Genomic DNA, 26346 nt, shown 5'->3' with positions numbered 1-26346 from the left:
TCCCTGTCCATGTCACTGACAATGACGTTAAAGAGCAACTACATTCCTTACATTTTAAAGCGAGTAAGGAAAATAAATGAAATGTAACATATTTAAAAATACATCTTCATGTGTGAAAAAAAAAAAAAAAATCTTTTCCTATCAGTATTAGCTCCAGTTATTTGGCTGATTGTTTCTGTTTGTTGTTATTTTTTTCATTTTGATTAGTGGATTTTGTGCTTGACCACTCCGAAAAAGTCTCTTCTTCCCTTAACAGCCCAGAAACTGCAGCTTAATGGGGGCAAATACTCTATTTTCACCTCCACAGTTAGAACGCCAATCCACATACTTGAGTTTCCACATAATAAAGACTTTTATTTATATAAAAGCAATGAGATGCAAAAGAACTTTACAACTCCTACAAAAGTGAAGTATAAGCAAAAAAAAAAAAAAAAAAAAAAAAACAATTAAAACTTGTACACATAACTTTACAAAAGCATTTTTATCAGTTACAGATTGCATAACTGCAGTTATAACAATCTCTTGCACATATATGAAGCCTACTGTATATTGTCATATTTTATTCAGCTATCAGCATAAATTGTTGTGAATCATTACCTTTGTTCAAATGGTATATTTTAAAGCAAGACTAAGATACAGATACCAACAGAAAAGACAGATGTATTAAAAATATTATCTACATATTTCACAATGATAAGAAAGACGTTATTTACTGTGTTATTCCTTGGCTCCTACCACTGTAACTATATTGCTGTTTATAAACTGAAAAGTTTGTAAGCCTTAATTCAAACAATTGATTCATTGTATTGGATTGTACTGTATTGGCTGCATTTGCAGAATCGAAACTACTGAGCCATCTGCACCACAACTGCTTTCCAAGCTTTGTCTTTGTCAAAATCCTTTAAGGTATTATTGGAAACCTAAAAGGAAACAAATTTCAAACAAATGGAAACATGAAACAATGTTTTGGTTAAAAAACTGAAGTTTAAGCAATTAAACATCTGAGACAATCTGGGAGAACATAAACATGAATGCTTACACCATAAACTATTAAAATATTATACACATTGCAAATTGCATAGCTTTGTATATTGTGTGGTACACATTTACAATAGACAAATATAATAATGTAAATTTACATTTACAATAGACAAATATAATAATGTAAATTGTATAATACTTCAGACATTTGGGCCAATGAAACTTCACCAAATTCCTGTTTTAATCACACAACTCCAGCCCTCATAGTGCAACTGAAGCAAGATTTATCTACATACATGCAAGGAAAACAATGTCTTGCTTAAGGACACAGACTCCCGAAAAGCCAGAGACCTACACCTTTACCTGTAACATTATTCATGCGTTAAAATGCTACAAGGTAAGCAAAAAGTGTTGCTTTTCTGGAAAAAATAAAAAATAAAAATGCTCCTTTTAGCATTTGATTTGCACTTAATTGATCAGGGAAGGCATACTCATGTAAATAATTCCCAGAAGAGAACTGTTCAGCCATGACATCACCTATGCTCAAAAATGTGACTTATAGCAGTGGAAATTCTCCTATGCTCCATCTTTTATCCAGAACTTAATTCTCAGATCACAGATCCAAACAATCAGCAACCAACACTGAAAGCCTTCAGCAGCCTGAGGGGAACTTAATTCCACAGCTTGCACTTTCCATTACCAGCTGTGAAATAGCTCTACTGAAATTCAGTCCCTGCTTCCAGCACTTTCTGTCCAGTGCTGTTTCTAGATGCTGTTTTCCCGATGCCCCTTTTAGAGCAGAGACTGAATCCATCAGATCAGCCTTTCCAATGCTGGACCAGCCATAGAGCTAGCACCCAGTTAACTGGATGATTTACTCTGCCTTGTTCTTTAAGAATATAGTGCTTTGCTCTTTGGGAAGAGATGAGAAAAGCCTAAGGGCTAAATGTGCTGTATAGTGTTGTGCACTGTAGGAGCTGGATGTAATTAATCTCTGCAGACTGAAGAAAGCTGGGCTTCCCCAGTCCCTGGGAAAGCACTCTAGCCCTGAAATACTGTATAAAAAGTGGTAACAGTAATACTGGCACCACCATGCTCTAAAAACGTATTTGCTAAATTCATATCTGAAAGGATAGCTTAAGCATGTAAGTGCAGGAGGGAAATAGAGAATATCAATTCTGATCATGAACAACTTCAGTAGTGTAGTTAGGACATGGCAAGAGCTGTGATACCATACACCCTCCTCTGCTCTCTACTTCATACTGACCAGCATGGTGTCCTGGTTTCAGTTAGAGTTAATTTTCCTCCTAGTGGCTGGTGGAATGCTATGTTTTGGCTTAGGATGAGAAGAGTGCTGATAACACCCCAATGTTTTAATTGCTGCAGAGCAGTGCTTATACTAAGCCAAGGACATCTCAGCTTCTTGGTCTGTCCTGCCGGCAGGCAGGCTAGGGGTGCAGCAAGAGCTGGGAGGGGACTGACCCAGGACAGGTGACCCAAACTGGCCAAAGGGGTATTCCATACCATCTGACGTCATGCTAAACAATATATAGGGGTGGCTAGCCAGGGGAGGGGGCCGGACTGCTTGGGGTTAGGCTGGGCATCGGTCAGCGGGTGGTGAGCAATTGCATTGTGCATCACTTGTTTGTGCACATTATTAGTAGTAGTACTATTATCATCATTGTATTATTATTATTATTATTATTATTATTATTATTATTATTATTATTATTATTATTATTATTATTATTATTATTATTATTTTCCTGTCTTATTAAACTGTCTTTATCTCAACTCACGGGCTTCACTTTCCATTTCTCTCCCCCGTCCCAGAGAGGGAGGGGGGAGGGTGAGCGAACAGCTGTGTGGTGTTTAGCTGCCGGCCAGGTTAAACCACAACACATGGGTAGCCACTCATGCAGCTTGCCAAGTGTTGTTCCTATGCTCCACGTTCCTAACACTTCCCATTTGCAGCTTAGGGAACTAACTCGGCATTCATTCCCCTATAGCAGACCTTACTGAATATGACTGTACTGACTACCGTCACTCCATAGTCCGAAACTTCCATCTTGCATGCAAAAGATTAAGTCCACTCCTTTCTTAATAGATGGCTATCCTATCGTCAGTGCACAGTCATGCAAGACATCCTCTTTTCTAAAGATTTGTGCTGATGTATATAAGTAACAACTATGGATTGTCATATGCAGTAGGACTACCACTTTATTTTAGTACAGTGATGGACCTTGTCTGTAATTGGAAGCCCGTAATACAAATAAGAACAGATTGGGGCCTTAACATTACAACTGTTTTTCTTGTAACAGGACTTGTCACAAATGTGATTTTGTCATGCCACAGTTATTTGACCAGCAAAATGTTACCTGTTTACATTGGAATTCACCACTATGTTCACATCTTTAGTTTTACACAGCAGCTTTTACTTGTGATCTGAGTTAATTAAACACAATTTTAATAAAGATTTTTATTTTTTTTTAGTGGCTATAAATACATACCTCTGTTGTTCTGTATTCTTGTTTTTTAACCTGTGACTCTGCCCAGGACAAATCTTGAAGTTTCATTTTTGTCTTGTAATTTACACACTGTATTACAGTTCCAATAGTAAGGCATGCCTGAATTAGCAGCATCAACATCAGAAGCAACAGTAGTACATCATAAGATTGCTAAAAATAGAGACATGGATATCTTCATTCTTTTGTTGCTACTTTAATAGGTAGATGTTAATTTTCCAACTGCATAAAAATACATACTTTAACAGCAGGTGGATAATTTTTAAAGATGTCTACAACTTGCATGATACTGAAGGATAAGTATCCAGAAGCTGTGAACAACAATGGAGAGGTGACACTGCTAATGGCAATCAGAACCTCAACCTAAATAAAATGAGACAATAAATGATAAAGAGGGACAAAAACAAATAACAACTTTGGTTTGTTAGCTGCATCTCCTTAAAGGAAGCATAACAGAAGTGCATAAAATTACACGAGACAAATCTTCGCAGTCATTTACATTGTACAGAGATACAGAAACAGGCTTCGAATAAATTAATTTTCCTAGCCAAAACACTGCTGTTTTGTAATTAATTTTCCATTTAAGTTGTGTGACGAGTCTTTTGTCTAATTTTAAAAATGTCTTTCATATGCAGATAGGGGAAACAATACCATATTTAGAGACCTAGTAAAGAAGCATTATTTATTCTTCAGTTTGTGTGAAACAATGAGAATTAACAGCATATACTGCAGACTTAAAACCTAAAATAACTATGCAAATAGATTTGAGTGCTCTGAGGCAATTTTATTGCAATACAATAGCAGCCTAGTTTTCATTCAAGTATCATCCTACAGGATCAAATTCTGACTTCAGTTGTGGTCATGCATCGTTACTGACTTAAGTATGGCTGCATGACTGTAACTTAGAGCAGATGTTTTAAGCAGACTTTACTACACATCTGGGACACTCATGGATTAAATGCACTCTACTGAACATTCTTTATTTTTGTTGCTAGTCATGCATATCAGGAAGTTGTTTAAAATAGGCTCTAAGTCCAATACAGACTGCACGCCTAATTTTCTTCTTTCAGAAATCACAGCACATAATGGAAAGGACCTCAGCTGAAGAGCACGAAATCATTTCTGGGTGTACAATATGAAGTATTTATTTTCCATTTAGCAATATCCATTCCCTAGGAACCAGTACAAAACCAAAAATAAACAACAAAAAATCCATAAAATTCTTTCCTAGAATTGATGGAAGACTCCAAGGGAGCTACTGGATTTCTTTTCAGGAATATCAACTTACACTCTTGCTATAAATTTCTGTTGTATTTGTAAAAGTAACTAAAAACAAGAGGGCAAACGCGTATTACTAATCTCTAATGACAAAATACATGGATTTTACTCACTTACCAGACATTTACTTGGATATTCAGCAGCCACATGACTTGCAATGGCACTTGGAAAGCACTAAATATAATACAAGACAATAAAGTATACAAAATAAATATTTACGTACTGGAAAATTACACAATCTATAAATGTGCAATAGTGATTCCCACTTATAGATCACACCTGAATTTCCTGAGTCATATATTCTTTTTATGACACCATTGGTAATCAATTACTTAAATGGATGTAAAACTAGTATTCATTTAACTTACGTTTAATGAGTTTCATGCATTAAACCTGCACAGACTGAAATATTACCCACAAAGCTTGACGCTTCTGCATGAAAACCTAAGGAACCCTACTGAACTTTGTGACTTCTGCATTCTGAAGAACTTATGTATTATCTTTTCCCACTTTATACTGAGGAATTTTCCAGACATAGGAGCCATATATAAATCTAGCGTTCACGGTCATCTTTCTGAACTTCTTCAGTTTGTTGCAAGCAGGGTAGCACAAATTCCTTTATCACAGGATCATAGAATCATAGAATGGCTTGAGTTGGAAGGGACCTTGAAGACCATCTAACTCCCATGCCATGGACAGGGACACCTCCCACCAGATCAGGTTGCTCAAAGTCTCATTCAACCTGGCCTTGAACACTTCCAGGGATGGGGCATCCACAGCTTCTCTGGGTAACCTGTGCCAGTGCTTCATCAACCTCACAGTAAAGAATTTCTTCTAAAGAGCTTATCTAATTCTCCCCTCTTTTACTTTTAAACCACTCCCCCTTGTCCTTTCACTGCACTCCCTGACAAAGACTCCCCCCCCAGCTTCCCCATAGGCTCCCTTTAGGTACTGGAAGGCCGCTATAAGGTCTCCCCAAGAGCCTTCTCTTCCCCAGGGTGAACAACCCCATCTCTCTCAGCTTGTCTTCATAGGATAGGTGCTCCAGCCTTCTGATCATCCTCTTGGCCCTCCTCTGGACTTATTCTAATACGTCCATGTCCTTCTTGTTCTCGGGTCCCAGAGCTGAATGCGGTACCTTAGGTGGGGTCTAACGAGAGCAGAGTAGAGGGGGAGAATCCCCTCCCTTGACCTGCTGACCATGCTTCTTTTGACGCAGCCCAGAATACAGTTGGCTTTCTGGGCTACAGGCACACATTGTCAGCTCATGTTGAGCTTCCCATCCATCAACACCCCCAGACCCTTCTCATCAAAGCTGCTCTCAATCCACAATCCATTCTCCACTCAGCCTGTATTTGTGCTTGGGATCACCCCAGCCCAGGTGCAGGACCTGGCACTTGGCCTTGTTGAACCCCATGAGGTTAGCACAGGTCCACCTCTCAAGCCTGTCATGGTCCATCTGGATGGCATCCCTTCCTCCCAGAGTGCCAACCACACCACACAGCTTGGTGTCATTGGCAAAGCTGGTGAAGGTGCACTCAATCCCACTGTCCATGTCACTGACAAAGATGTTAAAGAGCACCGTTCCCAATATTGACCCCTGAGGAACACCACTCCTTCCTGATCTCCACTTAGACATTGAGCCATTGATCACAACTCTTTGAGTGCAATCTAACTCTTTGAGCCAATTCCTTACGCACTGAGTCCATCCACCAAATCCACGTCTCTCCAACTTAGAGACAAGGATATCATGGGAGACAGCATCAAATGCTTTGCACAAACCCAGGTAGACAACATCAGTTGCTCTTCCCCTATCTACCAATGCTACAACCCCATCATAGAAGGCCACCAGATTTTTTGTGCGTGATCTGCCCTTAGTGAATCAGGATTGGCTGTCACTAATCACCAGACAATGTGGCTTCACTAAAGGCAGATTGTGCCCTTAGTGCTTTATGAATGCACTGCTCCTAGGTGCAGGCTATTACTTGTTACAAGGATTACCAATCAATTTCAGGCTTTTAAGACCATTAATGCTGATGGAATAAAGGTAACAATCTAAGTATTCTACAACACTGAAATTATATTCAACTTTATATTTTGCAGCCTGAAATATTCTAAAATCTGGGACCTGTTTGACAGAAAACTTCCAATACTCTTGTTTTATTTCTCACTTCCATCTTGTAAATCAAAATAGAACAACCACATTACATAATATATTAAGTATAATGAGAACTTTCTAGTAGGGAGAAAAAAAGAAAAATCAAAGGCATTGTTTAAAAGAGTACATCAATTTTGCTCTACTTACAGCAACTAAGATCCAAAAGAATGTTACCGAAAGATATGGACCTGAGACTAGAACATCCATATTCAAAGCAATTATGCCTCCAAATACTGATGAAATTCCAATAATCACCTCAATTACCTAAAACAAAGTAGAGCACACACATTATTAACAGTATATTTGAACACTAAATTTCCTTTTTGCATATAGAAAAGAACACACTGGAAGAAAAAAAAAAAAAGAAAAAGAATGCTTTTGTGCCATTAGATATGCAAAACGTCAAAGTTTTGCAGATATAAAATACGGCAAAATGCCTGCTGGCTTACATTGAAACAAGATTAGCTTCATTATACATATTTATACTCTCATTTATTAGCTCCACTAAACAGTTCAGTTCACAATATTTATCTTTAAGCCATTAAGTAGTCTTTTTCCTATTGTACAGGGCTGTTACCATTTATCTCACAATATTGTAAAAAAGCATTTTAGGATGTATCTGGTATTTCTGACTCTAAATCCGTTCTTTCAGTTCTTACCTACATGGAACTGTTCCTAACTTTAAAGGAGTTTAGCACTTAGAACAATGAAATAACAAATTGATTTAATGAAAAAACAAAAACAAAAACAAGTACTTACTGAGTATGACTTCAGAATTCGAGTAGGAAAGCTGACATTGCTTGTAACAATGGTATTGTCATATGCAGTATTCTAGAGGGGAATAAAAATCATGATTGAGAAAATATGCAAAGCAATACATTTCTTCTAATATCCTGTAGAACCTGTTACAGATTCTACAGATGGTAGGCAATGTCTGGTTGGCCCACCCGAACCACCAGTGACACACTGTAGTGTTTGCCAGTGTCAGACTATCCATGTCAGAGCATTGAAAATAAGTGAGGTAGTTCCACATTAGCTGTTTTCCACCTTCAAAATACATATTTCGTTCCTGATCCTTCCAAAGTTCTTTCAGATTTTCAGAAATCTTTCAGAATCTTCCAGATTTTGCAGACGTGGGTAACTGAAGGAGGACAGTTTACAACATGACTTTGTCTAGCAAGCAATGCTTCCACTGGAACACACTGTAAGCACATGCATTTTCTTCATTATTAGGTAAAGGAAATAATGTAGAAAAAAGGTGTGATTTGGGAGAGTGATTATGAGCAAAGACAATTTTATCTATAGCCCCAAACTGGGGGTTGGAACTAGATGATCCCTGAGGTCCCTTCCAACTCAGGCCATTCAAGGATTCTATGAAATCCTGAAGACAATATTCATTGTCCAGACACCACCAAATCAGCATACATGACAGATATTTCTGCTTCATGCATCAAAAAGGCATTGCTTGCATACATACAAGTCACAGTATTCTAATGTTTCATACCTCATAAAGTTTTGTTCTACAAAATATAAATAAAACATTTGCCATGCCTGTTCATAAAATATTCATGCAGCCCCACGGTGCATAATTGCAGGAGTTCATTTTGCAGAGGGTTCATTGAACTCTTAAAGACAGAAGAGACTATCACTGTTCAGTACAGTATGTTTAATTACTGTCTAAATCTAGTTTTATAACGTTCAAACCTAATTTTACCATGAGATATGATGTGATACACTGAAGTCACCAGTAACTTGTCAACATACATAATATAGAAAAAATCTAATATTTTTTAGGTTATTTAGAAAAAACAGCAAAGTACAATGATTTCCAGTTTTAAGGGTACCTACTTTCTTTCTCATACAGCAGTCTTCAGTAGATCTAGCTGAAATGATCACGGTAGTTGCCATGAAGATTTCCAGCAGAATAAGCAGAATCAAGTTGAAATTTATCTGTCAGTGGAATTCCAGACAAAAGAGTTATATCTTCCATATTAACAGTAAACAAGGGGGTGGGATCCAGCTGTCTATTTTCTCTGACATTTAGATGTATCTATTAATTAGATACTTTTTAATATATTTTTTTTTCATTTTTGATGAATTTCTAGGACAGCACTTAGTTGCCTACACAATATTTAGAATGCCTAACCTGAGAAAGATGTTTATTTCACTTATGGAAATAATCTGCCTGAAAAAGAGTGCATTATTGTCTTCCAAAAGACAGTGTTAACACATGGGGGATGTTACTAGGTACTCTTGCATTTTGCAGGACCTCCCATGTGAAACCAGAACACTGCTGCAAATCATGAAAGATTCATAGGAACAGAAAGAAGACAAACAAGAGGGAGTTTGACTAGCCCAGGGGCTAAGGAAATCCACTGGGAGAGAAGGAGGGCCACAGGCTTCCAATCCCTACACCGCAAATCACGCAATGCTGAATGAAAACGCATTCCAAAGAACTGGGCTTTTCCAAAGGCTCTGTGTTCTGCCTCATGCTAGTAAAGCACTGATGAACACTCTTCGTGATTTTACAACTCCTGCAGGTCTAACAGATTACATTATTGTATAAAAACGTGGATGTTGCCATTCCTCCTGCCATTGTTCATCTTCAAGACATGACTATGTGAATGAAATACTTAATGTTCTCTTTGAATCCTTATCTACCTCTTTTCATGAGACAACACCTGCTCTACATGGGTTTGATTAATCATTTTTAGAGGCACGCAAGTTAGGCAGTGTAGATCTCCCTGTGTAAGTCTTCAGAAGCACCATGTTTTTCCAGTGGCAGCCCAAGAAAATATGTGATGGTTAGGTCTGGCCACTGGGCAAAGTACGGAAAGTTTAAGGAGAACTAACCCCATTCAGAACAAATATAATTGTAGCAAACTGTTGTTCAATGAACTATATTGTTTCTTCACATCAAACTGGTTTCTAGGATGATCAAATCTAAATTCTCCTTTGACATGCATCTTGCAGTGTAGGTTTTGGATTTGTTTGCTTACTTGCTTGCTTTTCTGTTGATGTTTTGAAAAAGTTCATACGTGGCAGATTTGAGAGGCTTTTTTGTACTGAAATTCATCCTTCTCAAAAAAACACAACTGTGTTCCTTGCAGGACACAACAGACTGTACAGTTGTGCTAGAGCCACGAACAGCAATAAATATCATAGTGGTAAGCTTCTAGGAAAAGTGCTAGTTGAAGAATAAAGACGTTATTTGGCAAAAGGAGAGGTGTCAAACATGTGGCCTGCAGAACAATTTAATCCAGCCTGTAAATTCCCATGATTTAGATGTGTTTTGACACATAGCACTGGTACTGACGTGGGCTGGCAAGGCCACATTATACAGCGCAGTGCCAAATAGATACACAAGTTTGGGTCCAGAAGCACCATAACTACATGGACACACTAGCACATTTACAGTTGGCTATAAGAAAATAACAGAAAGTGAAGAAAAACAGTAAATAAAATCGAAATTTTAAAATTTAAATTTTATCATTCCAGTATTTTTTGTGATATAACATGTCTAGAGTATCAGAGTATTCCATTTGCAAAATTAATTCAATGCCCTTAGACCAAAGTAAAAATATCAAGAGTTTTGAAGTTTGGTTGTAGTTTTTAAACAGAAATACAGCTAAAGCTAGAAGCAAATACCTTTTCAAACCATCTATAACAATGGAAAAATTAATGTTAGATTTCAAAGTACTATAGAAAACTCTCTATAACTACCACTCCAGATACACAGAACCATGTAAGCTATATCTGCAACCCTCTTCAGCGACTAAGGAACATACAAGTGCATCTGGGTAGAAAACAGTGGATCATCACAAACTTAATTCAAGTTGCTCTGAACCTGCAGCAGGTAGTAAAAATGTGGTTTATATGTAAAGCATAGAACTCCATTCAAAATGTATGTGATTTAATTTCACTATAGTTGTTTAAACATACATTTAATATGATTTGAGATATCTTACAGATGTTCCAAGCCATGTCCACAGGTCTGACAAATAATGACTGAGAACCTAAAGAGGACTGACACCCTCCTGGATCAGTACCTGGAGCGAGGCAGGATGAGTCACTCCATAGCTAACTGGGACACACACTTATGGTTAGGTAACCGAACCAAGCACCTACACTCCAGCATCTCCATGCACCCATATCTTCTAAGCTTCCACTCCTGTCAGTGGCCATGCCGTCCATGCAGACAGCAGAGGGCGCCCAGAAAGCTACTCAGCCAACCATTTGGGGTTCGTTACCTTTTTATTTCATTACCTTTCATTACCATTACTGGCTGCCAGTGCCAGCAGAAATACTGAATCATATTGAACATGCTTGCATGAATGGTAAGGGGCACAGTGAGTCCCCTGGGCCCACCTTTCCTTGGCAGACACAGCCCCCCGCTGACAGGGCCGTTATCCTGTCTACACACCAGTGGAAGGGAACGTCAAGGAACTCACTAGGCCTGTGACACACTTCTCTTCTGGTCTCTCCCAAAACACACAGACTGTTTTCTAATATTTGAAGTCTCTACCAGGAAAGGAATTTAAAGGGGATAAAGGCTGTACCCTTCTGCCTGGCATATAATTCATTCAGTCCTAACAGCCTAAGGCACTTGAAGTGTGGTGGGGGAAATTTATGAGGGAACTGCCCAATAAGCTACCAAGGGTTGTACAAAGAATTGACTGGTGATATCTGGCCTTAGATACGCACAGAACCCAGAGGAACACGTCCCATCAATCACAGGGACAAATCTCCTATATCTAAAGCCAATACCACTTGAATTCCAGTGACCTGACTGTCCAGTGTTAAATCTCCACAGCTCTTACTGACCTCAACACCTGGTTCCTGAAAATCAGGCCAGCTGTACAGAAATGTGAACCTGGAATTAGTTACAAACTTTAAAAGCAGGTTTACAAGTATTGACCTAATATTCCACACATTTTATGGGGAAGTAAACACAATTAATTTAAAAGTTCAACATCTGTGAAATCTGGAGCTAACCAGATGTTATTAAAATAGCACATCTAGCTCTAAAGCAAACTCTGCCTGTATTATTTTTCTGTTAAAAAGTCTTTTATTAGTAACACCAATTTAGATCTCCTATATTATTACAGGAAGCTATTATTATTGCTGAGCTATTACTATCACAACAGCTGATACAATGCTGGGAGAAGAAATGAACAATAGCAGATGATAGCAGTCATTAACCTTCATACGAAATGTGTGACGTAGCTGGATCAAGCACTGCTGTTCTGTGATAGAGCATTGATCAAGAGTAAGTATTTATCAAAAGTGTATTTATCAAAAGTAACAGTAAACACCTACTGCTATATTACTCATTCTTACACAGCATATTCTTATATAGTGTCGAGGATTCAGAACATTTTACCATAGCAAAAAAAAAAAAATATATATATATATATATATATATATATATATACATGTATATATATAGTTTTACTTTTTGTTTTAGCCTGCCAAAGACAAGTGTTAAAAGGTTGTGATTCCAAAACAGAACTTTTCCCACCATGAAATACATGTGCTTTGAATAACATTTGCAGCTGTCTTCTCTTTGTTGATGATGTATGGGGAAAATCTTCATCAAAAGTTTCTTTCCTGGTGACCTCAGAAGCAAAACTATACACTGTAGAAGATCCAAGAAAGGATTACACTTAATCTGAAACGTCCTAGAAGTACCACTTTTTGTGACACACTCTCATGTCAGTAGAATTCAACCCTGAAAATTGACTTATCTACAGCAGAGGTACTAAATCACTATTTTCACTTCTGATCCTACTCTTTAAAAAAAATATATATATATTAGAAATTACCACAGTTAACAGAAAAGTAAACAGTCAGGTGATTAAACTGGATCACCTTTGAACATCTGATTTATGCTTTTGAACTGGAAATACAAGACAGGAAAGTCATTTCTATATTAATCTCCAGTAAATTAGCTGTACTGTGCATCTTTTATCCATACAAGGTTTTATATCCAATGTCAATTTTCAGGTCTTTTCTTACTCCAAAAGGTAAAGTTACTGCTTAGACAATCTCTCTAGACTGAGAACAGTGTAGTTACATGTTATCTCCACCTTTTTTTTTTTTTATGAGGATAAATGTAGCAGTAGTTAGTAATTGTTTAGGTAACTTACATTTATAGCTGATGGATTTAGGACAAGTTTGCATCCAAACCAAATTAAACATGTTGTTGTAACCGCAAATGTAGAGACAAACAGAATCTGAAAATTGGGTATCTGTAAAACAGTTTCAGAAAGGGTTTCTCTCTCATTTTAACAACAGGAGAAAAAAAAATATATATATATATAGTTGCCAATAAAAATCTCATACTTACCACATTAATTTTATTTCTTGCTATAGCAAAGCTCACAACTGCTGAAGGAATACACTGTGAAAATTAAGAGAGAAGACTAGTGGATATTCTGCACAAATAATTTTATATACTTTTCTATACATGTTTTTTATTGGGTCTGATTTAATATTACAGTTAATAACTGGACAAACAGAAGATCTGAAGCTCTGAGGAAAGACTGTCCCTCTTGTCTGAGCTCATTAATTACATTTGGTATCTGAGGATTACCAGAGGATTAAAAGAGCCTTCCATAACCCTCAGTTTTTACTAGCTATCCAGCACAATGTGATGAGTAAAGGAAAGAAAGAAAGTCTTTCACGAGGCATTTTACGCCTTTGTTAGTTCAAATTAACTCTAGAAGGCATGAGATCCATAAACAGGAAAAGAAAAACACAACTACTCCTAGACTTGGCCTCTACATTCTTTTAAAAAGAGAGTGTCATGGTTGTTGAAACTAGAATTTGGCCAATCTCAACCACACAGTTCCAAAGAACTTTGTAAAAACTGACCTGCTGAGTCACATAACATTTTACTAACAGTGCCTAGGACCTCCTCCACATTACTTTCACTAGGAAACTTTCACTAGTGCTCTGCACCAAAACTGATATGTTACTATTACAGATCCAGCTCTATTTTCCACAAATATGTAATGTTAGCAACATGTTGATAAGAAAAATAAAAATATACTAAAATTATTGAAAAGATTTCCATGTTAAAAGATCAATTGTGTAACAAATGCTGCATTTCTTCACTAATTATCTTTTCACACATCTGAGCAACGATGGTTAACAATGGAACCACTATAAATAGATTAACATGGACATTTAAAATTTTTGGCAGCACTTCCTTAACACCTAACCGTCCTATATTTAACCTCATGAAAAGATACATTTCAGTCCTGGATGCCCCTGAGTCTCTAGAACATCACTTGATGATGTTTAGGTGACTGAATTCTACTCCTAGTCAAGATAGCCAATAAGGTCTAGAGAGCAATGCTGCTCTTCCCGAACAAGCCAGTGGTCATTTATAGAGCTATACAGCTCTCTAGGCTCTTCCACCTGCATTGCCTCCATTATCTTTGGAAATTCTCAATAAATACAAGGTTTAAAGAGACAAAATTTGGGGCAGAGAAAGGTAACTGCGGTAACTCAGTAACCATATTAATGTTGCAGAGCATAGCAGATGAGTGAAGTCATTAGCTTCAAAAACTGCTTCAGCTTTATTCTAACACCTCCAGCAGAAGACTAAGTGCCAACTCATTCACAGAGCAATTCCTGGGACTTGTTTAAAATAAAGCATTAGCCATACATCTAACTTAAAACAATAGCCGTACATCAAACTTAAAACAAATCCACAGGTCAAGTTGCCAAAAAAGCAATGGTGGAACAGAATCGTGCCATGAACAAAGCAAGTACATCAGACTAATCTTATGCACAAAGATCTAAAGTGTAGGTTAAGCATATATATAAATACATAAGTAAGACAAATATGATTTGGATATTATCACAAAATATACTGAAAAACATAAAACTTTGAAATACAATCTGAAATACTTCTGCAAGTAATCAGGCAAGAAATTCCCCACATATAAAGCAGTGCAATTTCTTTAAAAACCAGGCACAGAGAAAACATTAATGCAGATAATTACTGGCTGCCCATGGTAGTCTGGCTAACAAAACTGGTAGCACAAATCACTGTTCGTGAAAATGGCTATTCCCTTACCCGTGGGATGAAAACTCACTTAATGAACTAACTGTTAAATAAGACTGTATGTTCCATAAAGAAAGTTAGTAGTAAAAAGACAGATGAAATAAAAAGAAACTAAATCCACAAAAAATATTTACTGATTTTGCTGTCAAACAGCCACAGCAAATAATTAAGAATGCTTACTGAACCTGCTGCACAACGTAAATAATCCATTTCAGATGGAAAAATATTTCCCAGATACAGCGAAAATCCAGAAGTAATAAGGAGGCAAGTCTGCAAAGCAACAAATAATATAAATTAATACAAATAAAACTATTTGTAAAAGAGAAGTCAGGAATTCCTTTCAAATCGAGCTACTGATGTACATGTAATAATGCAGTCTTTGTGTTAATAATTTTGAAGCAAAATATCAAAACATGTTGAGTTCTGAAAAACATATTTTGCTGCTAACCAAGACCTAATACTGAATAATACAAGCATGTTTGAATCAAGTACTGAGTCCTGAGCTGGCAAGTACATAAGGAAATGCTCAAAAGGTAATTGCAGATGGTTCAACAGCAAAAAAATGTCTCAGAAAATAGCTAAGCCTCTACTTTACATTCTGTTTGGCTCCACCAACATTCATGATTTATGTGGGCAGCCTGGCAATTACCAATGAAAACACAGTACCAGGAATAATATTAGGATATATTGATGAAGGTTCTTCCACCTATTTTACTGTCTCCCTCCAAACTCCCTTACCACCTTCATCTAGTGGCATAACCATAAATGCTCAACTCCTGCTGTTCCCTTGCCAACCATTCTATTTATCCCATAATTGTATCTGAGTTAAACTTCCAGCATTAAATGAGTTATTCTCTTTGCTTGTTTGTTGTTTGTTTGTTTTCCTCTGAGTATACATTTCTTCAAAGGGGTTGGAAAAGATGAGACAGAATGGCTCTTCTTTCTTATTTGGATATTTTGTTCATGTCACAAAGTTCTCGATGGGGGGGGAGGGTCTTTAAAAAGTCCTCATCAAAAGACAGATCAGAGAAAATAAGGACAGCATATGTGTGTATGAGCTCACACATTCACACAGAGCTACGGCACACTGGAAGAACAGTATTTATAGAACACAACTTGAAATAGTGCTTGAAGCATACTGAATTGTTCTCCACAAGAAGAGCCTATACCCTCAGCCACTTTGATGTCAATCCATATATACATCGCAACTGCTGCCCTGAACATGGGTCTTTTCGCCATGGAAGGAAATGCTTCTGTTGCTTAGCATACAGACACTGAGAAAATTTAATGCAAAGAAAGCCAGCTCTTAATTTGCTCTTTCTTTTTGTGTAACAGTACATCTGAACGGAAACCCAAGTTTCACAGATTGTCAGGATGGAAAAATGTTCAGCTGTTTCCTCGAAAATAAGGCACTACTTTTACTCACTGTGCAAAAATAAGTTATTACTGTATTAACAGTGAAACATATTAGATCTTACAAAAATTATTCTTTAAAACACACCAGATGACAGAAAAAGAAAAAAAAAATACTTATTTGTAATTGCTATAATGAACTTTAATTATCTTGTCTCAGAACATGGAGTAACACAATGCATATGCAAGATCAGTGTCCGGTGACTCTAGAGCAGTGGCACAAAAATTCAAACCACTATGACATTCATGTAAGAAACAGAATGTCACCTACTACATGAAAATTACATCAAATAACTCCATGACTATTGAAACAGGAGAAATCGGCAATTAAATATCATACACATTTTTAATGCCAAAATGCTATCATGGCAAGTAAAGTACTTTCAATATTTAAAACCATCTTAAAATAAGGCATATGATCAGGATACTTGACAAAAAGGCATTGCTAATACATACAAATGGATTAATACTTAAAACCACAACAATCACTCTGTTTAATATTAAAGACAAAAATCAGCCTTTGCATAGCATATTTAATTAGTGCAAAATGATCCAAAGAATACAATTAGTTAATTAAGAGCTACATTACAAATTTACAAAATATGTTGCTTTCTGTACAAATGTTTATATTCAACACCATCAGTGATGAAATTGTGACTCCTCTAATGATCCACAAGAGGATAAATTGCAGGGTACTAAGACCTCCCTTACACTTTTAAATTTTCTATATTCAGAGTACTTACGCCCATCAGTAAAGAAAAGATCCATGTTCTGTAAATAAAGCATGGATGGAGCCGCTTTGACAGCTGAAGGTCACTGGATTTGATATCTGCTACATAATTTCCATTCTCTTGCTTTCCCCGCTCCAAAGTCGGCATTCTGTCATAGCTAAATTCTTCTCTGTAACCTTCTTCCCTGGTCATAACACTTCGCAAAGGCAATTAAATAATAATGGCAATGCTAATGATGAGGAAAAAACAAAAATATAACTTAGTTTCTTCACAAATTCAGATCAGTGCTCAGCTAGTTTTTTGTCTATTTGAGATAAAATTAAAAAGGTAGTACTAGTACTAAGCTGTGTTGAAATATGCAGGTTTACAAGAACTCATTTGCACACAGTAACTAAATTACATCCTGTAGCCACAGTTCATAATAATACAGTATAAGTACCAACAAAATGAAAGTTTGTACATCTGCAACACCTTAGTAGACTTTTATTCTAAGATCTAAAAAATATCTTTGGAAGTAACTCTATAAACCAAGTATTCTCCCCCCACCCCCCTTAAAAAAAATATGTAGGACAGAAAAAAGATTTTTAAGCATGCTTAGATGTTAACATTTGATTGTAAAACTTATTGGGCATCTAAAATGACAGACCTCACTATGACTCCGAAGAACTCATATATCACAGTAACTCAGCTACAGCAAACTTTTTCTAAAAGTTATCAAGTATCAACCATTTTGCTTGTTCACTTTGCCCTTTTCTGTTCATTCCACTGCTTTCCAATCTGTTCAAATACCTTGAGTACCTTGTGTTAGAGTTCCTGCACATTTTTCCAACAGTTAAAAACCTTCGTGCTTACCTTTGGCTGAGAATTTAACTGTCAGTTTGAAGGAGCCTTGTGAACACAGCTGCCTGGACACTTTGTGATCTTCTCACCGCTCAGTGAGTCATGCCGTCTTGGAAAAGTTCTCCCTTACACTTTGGCTTTCAACAACATCTATTCAGATAGGGAACAAAAGCACAGCAAAAACTTCGGTTAGGCCAGGGAACAGGAAAATGCCTCCTGAATTTTAATTAACAGAATACACTAGAAAATGACTATACTACGCACATACAGATCTGCTTCCAAATCAGACCAGCAAATGGAAAAAGTTTCAAATATCTTTTTTAATCAAGTACTACCCCTTACTTGACATCTTAAATAAAACCTTCCTCAGAGTTTACCAGTTTTATTTATTATCGTAGCCAGTGATAACAATATTCAACAATCTGGTTCTTGTATCAAAAGAGCAAAAGCTGCTCAGAATACAGTATTCTTTTATAACACCCTACAGATAGAAATTCAAGCATCCCAACAAGTTGGGAAGTTAAAAGTTTGAAACTTACCAAGAATCCTATCTTCACTGTAGAACTCTTCTTTACCTTTTTCTACTAACCTTAGTTTTCTGGAGTGTTCCGACAAAGCCTGCACACTGGAATCGAGCTGCCGTTCACACTTAGAGAGCACCGTGATGGCTACGCAACGTACTTAAAATCTAGCAGGCGGCAGTGACATGCATTGGCCAGCGTACATTGGATCCAGTCCTCTTGCTTATTAGGCTATAAAAAAAAAAAATAGAGAGAAAGAATGCTTTTATCTTGAAAATGCTGGCACCTTGACAACTGCAGCAATGACAGGGTCTTTTGTGTACACTTTAAACACTGTTGTGCCCAAGCCACAATTAGATTTTCAGGACTCTGAAGAGCATCACCTTTTAAAGTATGCTAAAAAAAAACTTTAGAACAGCACTGCTTTTCAATTTGTACTGACTGTAGATTTTGTTCTTCTCAAAATGCCAGCCAATACTGAAAAAATATCAAATGTTACAGTTGGAATAGGCTGAAACTTGGAAATTAATCATGCACTATACAAAGCTGTAAACTGTGCTAGAAAAGGGTGAAAAAAAGAAACCGTAGCCTAGCAAAACTGTCTTAAGCAATTAAGCCCTTCTGTTCCTCTGCTCACAGAAGACACTATAGAAATATTTCCATTCTCTGAATCCTCTCCAAGACTACGTTTTAATGGAAAATGGATAATGCTTACTTCACGTCTTTTTCAAGGGCTGTTAGGTACTAGTAGTATGGACTTGCCCTAAGATTAATTACCTCAGATATAAAACAGGATCATATTTTATTCCTCTAGACCATTCATGTCAGTTTAGGGAGGTGTTTCTTCTGTTGTTTTGTTTGTTTGTTTTTGTTTTTTAATTATTATTTAAATACGCAAAGCTGGTGAGATATTTAGATATTTATTTCATCTAATCTCTTTCAGTAAAACTGAATTTATAATGTCCATGTCACTGAATGGAGCAGGGATCAACAACACCAGGAATCTTTGTTCACGATTCCAAGTTTCCCAGCCAGTATGGAACCTGAAAGCCCCCTCGCTCAAGCATAGCACTACAGTGTTTCCTCAGGTTACAGTGAGATTCCTTCTTCCCCCTTCCCTCTGCACTTCTCAGTATTTGCTGGCTTGCAGAGAGGCTCAGTATGTTAATACGGTACCCCCTGCACTTTTCATCCGTGTCAGCAAAAAAGCACCTAACCTTCAGCCTTCAGTTTCTACTCAAAACCTTTTTCTGGGGATCTTAAGTTCCCTTAATTTCATGTTTCTGACTCCATTCAAAGTCTTGGGTCATTTTTATACATACACAAAAGGCACAAGGCAAGATCTGGTAGTCAGAGCCCAAGACACCTAGTAATATTAGGTGCTGTACAAAGGTGCTGGATTAAGAGATTCTTCCTAATTCTAACAGGTGCACAGGAAACCTACATGAAGACTGCAGAAGACATAACAATGCCAACAAAATGTTCCAGGCTTCTGAAAAGGGTTTACAAATTAAGCATGTTTATTCTAAGTTAGGTTAAAAGATAACACAAGATGACAAACAAATCAAATGGTGAGAGGCTACAAAGAACTTAACAGCTAGAAATGACTCCTGAACGGGATCAACCTCCCGAAGCAGCTGTAGCAGATGCCGGGCCATTTGCCAGGGCTGTGCCATGCTAGATTCCCCACAGTAACCACCAAAGAGAAAAATTAGGTTGAAGATTATATTCAACCTGCCAAGGGACAATGTGATAAATAGGTACATAAACTTGCCATACTAATAGGTTTATATTGCTACAGAGCAAAAAAGCATTTTAACCTGAGGCAATTTCCCTGTGAACCTGGGGTCATGCCTTTGCTCGCAATTGTAAATGCAAAAATATATAGTCCTGGTGAATTTTATTTTTATCATGCTAACTAACTGTTCCTTTAACTAAGACAGATGAGTTTTTATTAGCTCCCTACATATATATATTATATATGTACACACACATATTCATGTTCTGATTCAGTTTCTGATTCCTATATACAACACATAAGAAACTAATATACATACTATTTATATATAATACAATATAAACGCTGTATTATACATAACATACAATATGTATATATAATACTTACCTATACTTAATTCTTAAGTATAAGTATTTAAGTATTAAATACTTAATTCTTTTACACTTTATTTAATTATACTATTTTAACTTATTATCTATATTTCCTGTGTAGTATTTTCAGGTCTTTTAAAATCAGCTTTTTGAAGTATTTTGTTTCTGTGGAGCCCGTTCCTCAAACTCTCGTTTCCCAGCTTATGTATTGGGACATGTAGAGAATCATGAGCAAAATACAGGCCCAATAGCTTCAAAGGGATGTCTTGTTCCCCAGTATAACATATATTTCTTTGGATTTTTTTTTCTGTCTTTCACACAAATCATCATATGAAGAGTTCACACCAGTTTGATCAAAATATATACTATCCAATTTATGCTACTGAAATATTAAATACTTCTATTTGTATGGATGCAACAAACACATCATGTTCACATTTAAAAGGACATCCAGATTAAATACTTGCCTTTTTCGCCTTGCAGTAAGGTTCCTGAGCAGCACAATCAACCTGTGAAGGCTTTTATAAACTATGTCAGGAACAGGATCTTCAGACAAGCATTTATCTCTTTCTGAAGAGATCGGTGTCTACAGACACTCATACTCACACATCCTGCCTCCCAGTAAGCATCTCCCCAGTTACTCCAGAGCAGGACATGGCAACCCGTGTGTAATTACTGGCAACCTGAATTCCCTCCAGCCTCGGAACCAGACATAACTCTGTAAAAGCGTCAGACAGTCTGCAGCACACTCCTAGCCCTTCCCTGCCTAAATAATGCTGAGCTAACCATCCGAGCAGAAAATAAAAGGTTGCCGAAGACAACCACGACTCCAGTCTCAGAATCTGATGACAGACTACACCACCTTCCTCCAACTAACAGCCGTAAAGCAGTTTCCCATAGAAGCGTAGGCTGCTCTGCCAAACCTCCTGGAACTGTCTCCTCCATCAGCCTCGTGCAGCTCTTCCCGCTGACGTTACCAGGATGCTGAGCTCACCAGCTCAGGAACTGCTTTGTGAAACACTATTTGTTAAATAAAATTTAAAGGGGGCTTACACCAAACGCCTAAAGCAGGTTGCATGAGGAGAGCTGGTAAAAAATATCAAATATGGAAATAGTAAGCAACAGTCAGTCAAAGTTTATTTCCTCTAGAGCCACAGCAGCTCCTATATTAATGACAGGAGGACAAACAAAACTTGGTTTTGCTGTTCACCAAGTTTATAATATTCTAGAGCTTGTTCTGTTGCTTTGACGTTTGCTTCTGCTGATGCTACAACTCGGTAGTATGTTATTTACATGTGTGTACTCTCCCACAGTCTCTATGTCATGTCAGTAGGTTCCATGCTACTCTCCCAGGGGAAAACATGGGCACTGCTGGCTGCCCTCAGGCAAGGCCAGACAAGGGTTTTGCCTGGTCAGTAACTCCTCATTTACAGAAATCCAGAAAACCCATTGTGCATGTCCACAATCAGGCTGCATCCCCTGAAGCCTCCAACAGAACGCACGTGTTCTCTGCTTAAGTATTTGTATAGTAACTCTGTAACACACCAACTTTAATGTCATAATACACCAACTTTATTATTATCATACATCAACTTTATTATCTCCAAGGGACAGGGAACGAAACCTCACTTCCCTTTACCCCCCTCCCCGCCTACAGCGCCCTCCACAAAATGGCGCCGCGGGCTGCCCTGGCGCTTCACGGCCCGCGGGCACGCGGCAGCGGCTGTCCCACGTGACCGCGACCCAGCGACGTGATTGGCTGGCGTCGTGTGGGGAGGGAGCGGGAGGTCGCTGAGGTGGCGGTGGCGGTGTGGCTGTCCCTGTCCCTGTCGTTATCGTCGCTATCGCTGTCGCTGTGGGTCGGAGCGCGATGCTGGGGCTGCTCTCCAGGGTGCTCGCCTTCTTCTGGAGGCGGGCGGAGGGCGATGAAGGAGGAGACGTGAGGCGGACGGGCGCAGGTAGAGGTTCCCGCAGGGCTGCATGAGGCCGGGTGCGGGGCCGAGTGGGGCCGGGCCGGGGCCGAGCTGCTCAGGGCGGGGAGGCAGAGCGGGAGCGGGAGGGGATTTGTTGCCTCCTAACCGCGTCCTGGCAGCTGCTTCCCAGTGCCTCTCCTCAGTGCTTTAACCCCTAGTGCTGGTTAGAGCATGGAGTAAGGCGTGAAGGGTGTGTGGTGCCAGTTGGGGCTTGGGGCTTTGCTCTGTAATACCGTGTTCGTAAGTAAGTTCTCTTAATGCCTTTCTAATGGGCTGTTATGTGGAGAAGATCATAGAGAATATCTTGAGTTGGAAGGGAGCTCATTAGGATCACTGAGTCCAACTTCTGGGTTTTGTCCAAATTATGTCCAATGTTCATCACTTAAAATTGCTTTTAGAAGAATTTATGATGTTGATAGAATGAAAACATCGGCAAAACAAACCCGTTAATACCTCTAAAAGATATATTTACGGCCTGAAGTTACTGGAGAAATAACTTCAGCTTTCAATTCTTCCCTCTCAGAGAGCATAAATGCTGAGGATAAAATGTTTTATCTAAGAAATACATTTTTTCTGCTTACTTTTAAAACTTATATTATGACTATTAGGTGAAGGAATGTAGCAAAAAAAATGTAAGTATCACTCCCTATTTATGAATAAACAAAGCTACCTGAACAAGTATTCCAACCTCTTCATTTGTAAGTAGTTCTTGAAAGATGTGCACTGCATCCTGCTGCCAAAAATAGCATAACCTCAGTGCTTTGAGGCTTCAAAATGGTGTACACTTAAGATGCTTCTGGTAGGGTTATATTTAAGTATTATTGGGGAGATAGTCAACAGGAAGGTTGCATGATGGAGTGGACTGCACAGCACGGAAACTTACTTAAAATTATGCAGTACGCACCCAGAAGTGAGTGGAAATGACTCAAACAAGATGTAATATTTTTAAAACAAAATCTTTTAATTTTTTGTTCTATGTTTAGAGCTAAACAAAAGTACTTCTTGGTTTCTCACATGGACACTTAATTGCAAAATTCGTTAAATACTACAGTACTATTAACTAGTTTCTGAGTATTTTTATGGAAGCTCCCCCAGGAATGCTTGTTTCTAAGCTACGACCTTTATGAACTAGGTGCATCAAACAAGGGAGGACTGTGTTCCTTGTAGAGCTGGAGCCTCACAGATGTTTCTTAGAATGAAATTAGGTTTTAAACAAAGCATTGTGTTTAGATTTTAAAACCTTGTGCTTTGTGGCTGTAGAAATCTTATTTTTCATGCATACTGGTAGTATGTTCAGATTGTAGGATAATACTAAATGTTTTGTGTTGGAGCAGGTATATGGGATGGTTTAACAGGGAGGAGCAGTCTGGTGACTTAAATAGACGTTTTGTTTACTGCAACATTAACTATGATAAATACAAACATCTTACAAATCATGCTTTTTTCAAACTGCTAAAAAGTACTTCTTGCATACTTAGGTAAACAAAGCAAAACAAACTATTAATAGTCATGGTTGTTAGTGTAGCTAATAATACCTTAGAACTGTAAAGCCGGGCTGAAGTATATTAGCTTAAGCCTGACATTGTACTACAGTGCTGTTGAGGGAAAGTTTCTGTGGTGTGTAAGTAGATACTACTTCTAAAACAAAAGACTTGAAAGTTATGGATTTCCAAAGGAACAGCACATCTCAGTTCAGAAGCATATTAATTATTACACAAACAGCTGTGATAAATTGATTTTATAGCATCATGCTTGTTCGCTTTCCCTACTTTTTCAGTGTAGAAAACTGAAATGTGTTGGATTCCTTATGAAAAGAATGCTGAGAACTGTTTCTTTTGATATGGAAAATACTGAAAATAGCTGTTGGCCCAGAACTTTTGGGAGAAATTGTTTAGCTTTCAGGTTTTTTTGTTTGTTTGTTTTTAATTTTTTTTTTGAAGTATGTTTTCTATATATCTTAAAGACGAACAATATTTGTATTTAACAAGCTTTCTTCTATAAGCCTTCAAGTTTTAAATGTGAAACTGATTTGTAATAGCTGTGGATATTTAAGCTAGGCAAGAGAATGACTTCTTGATCAAAAGTAATAGCATTCTTACTAGCATTCATTACACATTTAATGGTTCTTTGATCAAGTGATTTGCTTTTACACCTACTTTTTGTAGATGCAGGTCATAAAGAAGTAAAAACCATGCAAGGAGTGGTGACGAGATTTTGCCATGATTATGGGATGATCAATGACTTGATAATCTTCACAAAAGATGCCGTTTCAAATGGTATGCCGCTGGCTGTTGGACAGGAAGTTATTGCTGTTGTTGAAGAGGACAAAATATCAAGTGGCTTGAAGGCCATCAGGGTAAGAGGTGAATATAAATGGTAGTCTCACTTTCTCTGTAAATAAATTGAGACTGTGTGTGTTGTGGAAGTTACTATAATTTTAGTTTCCTGAATGGTTAAAAAAAAAAAAAAGAGAAACTGCCAGCTTTTCACTTACAGAGGATAATTGGTTTTGGACTGAATGTATGCTATTTTTTTTAGCGTATTATTCTTGTAGTGCTCGTGCTCTGAGTGTAGATCCAGATGTAGTAAATATTATACTGTTGGTTGAGGTAAGTGCGTCAGAGTTTGTTTAATCATAGCTAACTCAAATCTGTATGTTCCCTTTTGAGTTTGAGTTATATTTATGACATTGCTATATGAATTGATAGGGAAATAAAGCAAGTGTCTTTAAGTTTACTTTTTTGGAACAAAAGTGAACAAGAACACAAATGTCAGAATTTCTTATTGTAAAAATTCAGTAACTTAATGCCAGAGTTTTTAAAAGGGACATTTTGATGCTTCAGTACATCTTGATGCTTCATCTGTAAACCTACTTCAGGCTTGATTATCTATTGCTTTCAATTTTAATCTGCTGTAATTTTTTAAAATCAGATAGGCATAGCTCAGGTGCCTGTGATAATCTAGCTTTCTTACACAGAGAGGCTGAGTCAAATAGCCCTTCTTTTGTTTGGATATTATGTAAACATAACTGCTGCTTCAAAGGCTGCCAGCCATGCAGAAGCACTTGGTAACTGGGGATACAGAACCAATCTTCTTTGCTGGCATCTGCTCAGCTTAGCTACGTTATGCTTTGAGTTCAGCACTGGGCCAGTGTGCTTCATCAGCAAACTCACCCTGAACAAAAGCCTGAGCCAAAGAGAGTAAGTCTAGCTGGACTTGAGCTGGCTGCAGGGAGCCAGTCTCAATATAACTGTGATTTTGAAGCTGACTTTCCTTGTAAATGGATATTTTATAATTAAGGATTTTAGGTTCTCCTGCTTCTTATAAAGAATGTAGTTATCATAGTAGCTTCAGGCATCATGCTGCAGGTAATAGGAAGTTGATGGTTAAACAAGGTATTAGTAAAGATTACAAAAAAAATCAGAATAAAGTTCTTATACACAGGTTTAATGGGAGTAGAAGCGATCAGATTGAAGAGCTCATCATTGCTATTTACTTGCCCTTACTATGTTAAGTCGACAAATGATGTCAATAACTAGGGAAAGGAGGTCAAAATCTTGCACTGATTAGCATGTAGAGTTGATGTCTCATACCTTCCTTCTGTGCAGTATCCTGATTTTGTTACTTCAGAAACGTTTTGGTCAGTATCCAGCAATAACCAGCTGTCTTACGGAAGCCAGTTTGCATTATCTTGATGTGTACCACACCTCGCTTAGTGTCAAGTGGTGTATGTTTGTAGC

General features: G+C 37.7%; 2 protein-coding genes across 8 annotated transcripts in view; one reads left to right on the top strand and one right to left on the bottom strand.

The window, feature by feature from the left end:
- Nucleotides 1-336: 336 nt before the first annotated feature.
- Nucleotides 337-21591, bottom strand: MLC1 (modulator of VRAC current 1). Of its 4 annotated transcripts, none has more exons than XM_068669670.1 (14): nucleotides 21101-21589; nucleotides 18543-18755; nucleotides 18016-18153; nucleotides 17176-17392; nucleotides 15200-15289; nucleotides 13292-13345; nucleotides 13092-13193; nucleotides 8791-8892; nucleotides 7702-7773; nucleotides 7090-7206; nucleotides 4902-4958; nucleotides 3747-3869; nucleotides 3492-3659; nucleotides 337-920 (listed from the first exon to the last, which is right to left on the bottom strand). In XM_068669670.1, the coding sequence occupies exons 4-14, from the start codon at nucleotides 17353-17355 to the stop codon at nucleotides 846-848; spliced, it is 1140 nt and encodes a 379-aa protein (XP_068525771.1). In that variant the 5' UTR covers nucleotides 17356-17392; nucleotides 18016-18153; nucleotides 18543-18755; nucleotides 21101-21589; the 3' UTR covers nucleotides 337-845. The 4 variants fall into 4 exon arrangements, with proteins under 4 accessions (XP_068525771.1, XP_068525770.1, XP_068525772.1 ...); XM_068669669.1 differs by having other exon boundaries at nucleotides 18593-18755; XM_068669671.1 differs by having other exon boundaries at nucleotides 17176-17359; nucleotides 18593-18755.
- A 730-nt stretch (nucleotides 21592-22321) lies between these two features.
- MOV10L1 (Mov10 like RNA helicase 1) overlaps nucleotides 22322-26346 on the top strand; it is a 38356-nt gene continuing 34331 nt past the window's right edge. For 3 of the 4 annotated variants that reach the window (XM_068669664.1, XM_068669667.1, XM_068669663.1), the window contains exons 1-2: nucleotides 22322-22591; nucleotides 24772-24962. In XM_068669664.1, the coding sequence (XP_068525765.1) occupies nucleotides 22504-22591; nucleotides 24772-24962 (279 nt within the window). In that variant the 5' untranslated portion in view covers nucleotides 22322-22503. Of the gene's footprint in view, nucleotides 22592-22706; nucleotides 22851-24771; nucleotides 24963-26346 lie in introns of those variants that run through there. The other variant, XM_068669666.1, reaches the window with a different exon arrangement.

The sequence above is a fragment of the Anas acuta genome, chromosome 1, assembly GCF_963932015.1.
Source record: "Anas acuta chromosome 1, bAnaAcu1.1, whole genome shotgun sequence".
NCBI lineage: Eukaryota > Metazoa > Chordata > Aves > Anseriformes > Anatidae > Anas > Anas acuta.
The sequence above is the reverse complement of the archived record's forward strand: the minus strand, read 5'-3'. Positions and strand labels throughout refer to the sequence as shown.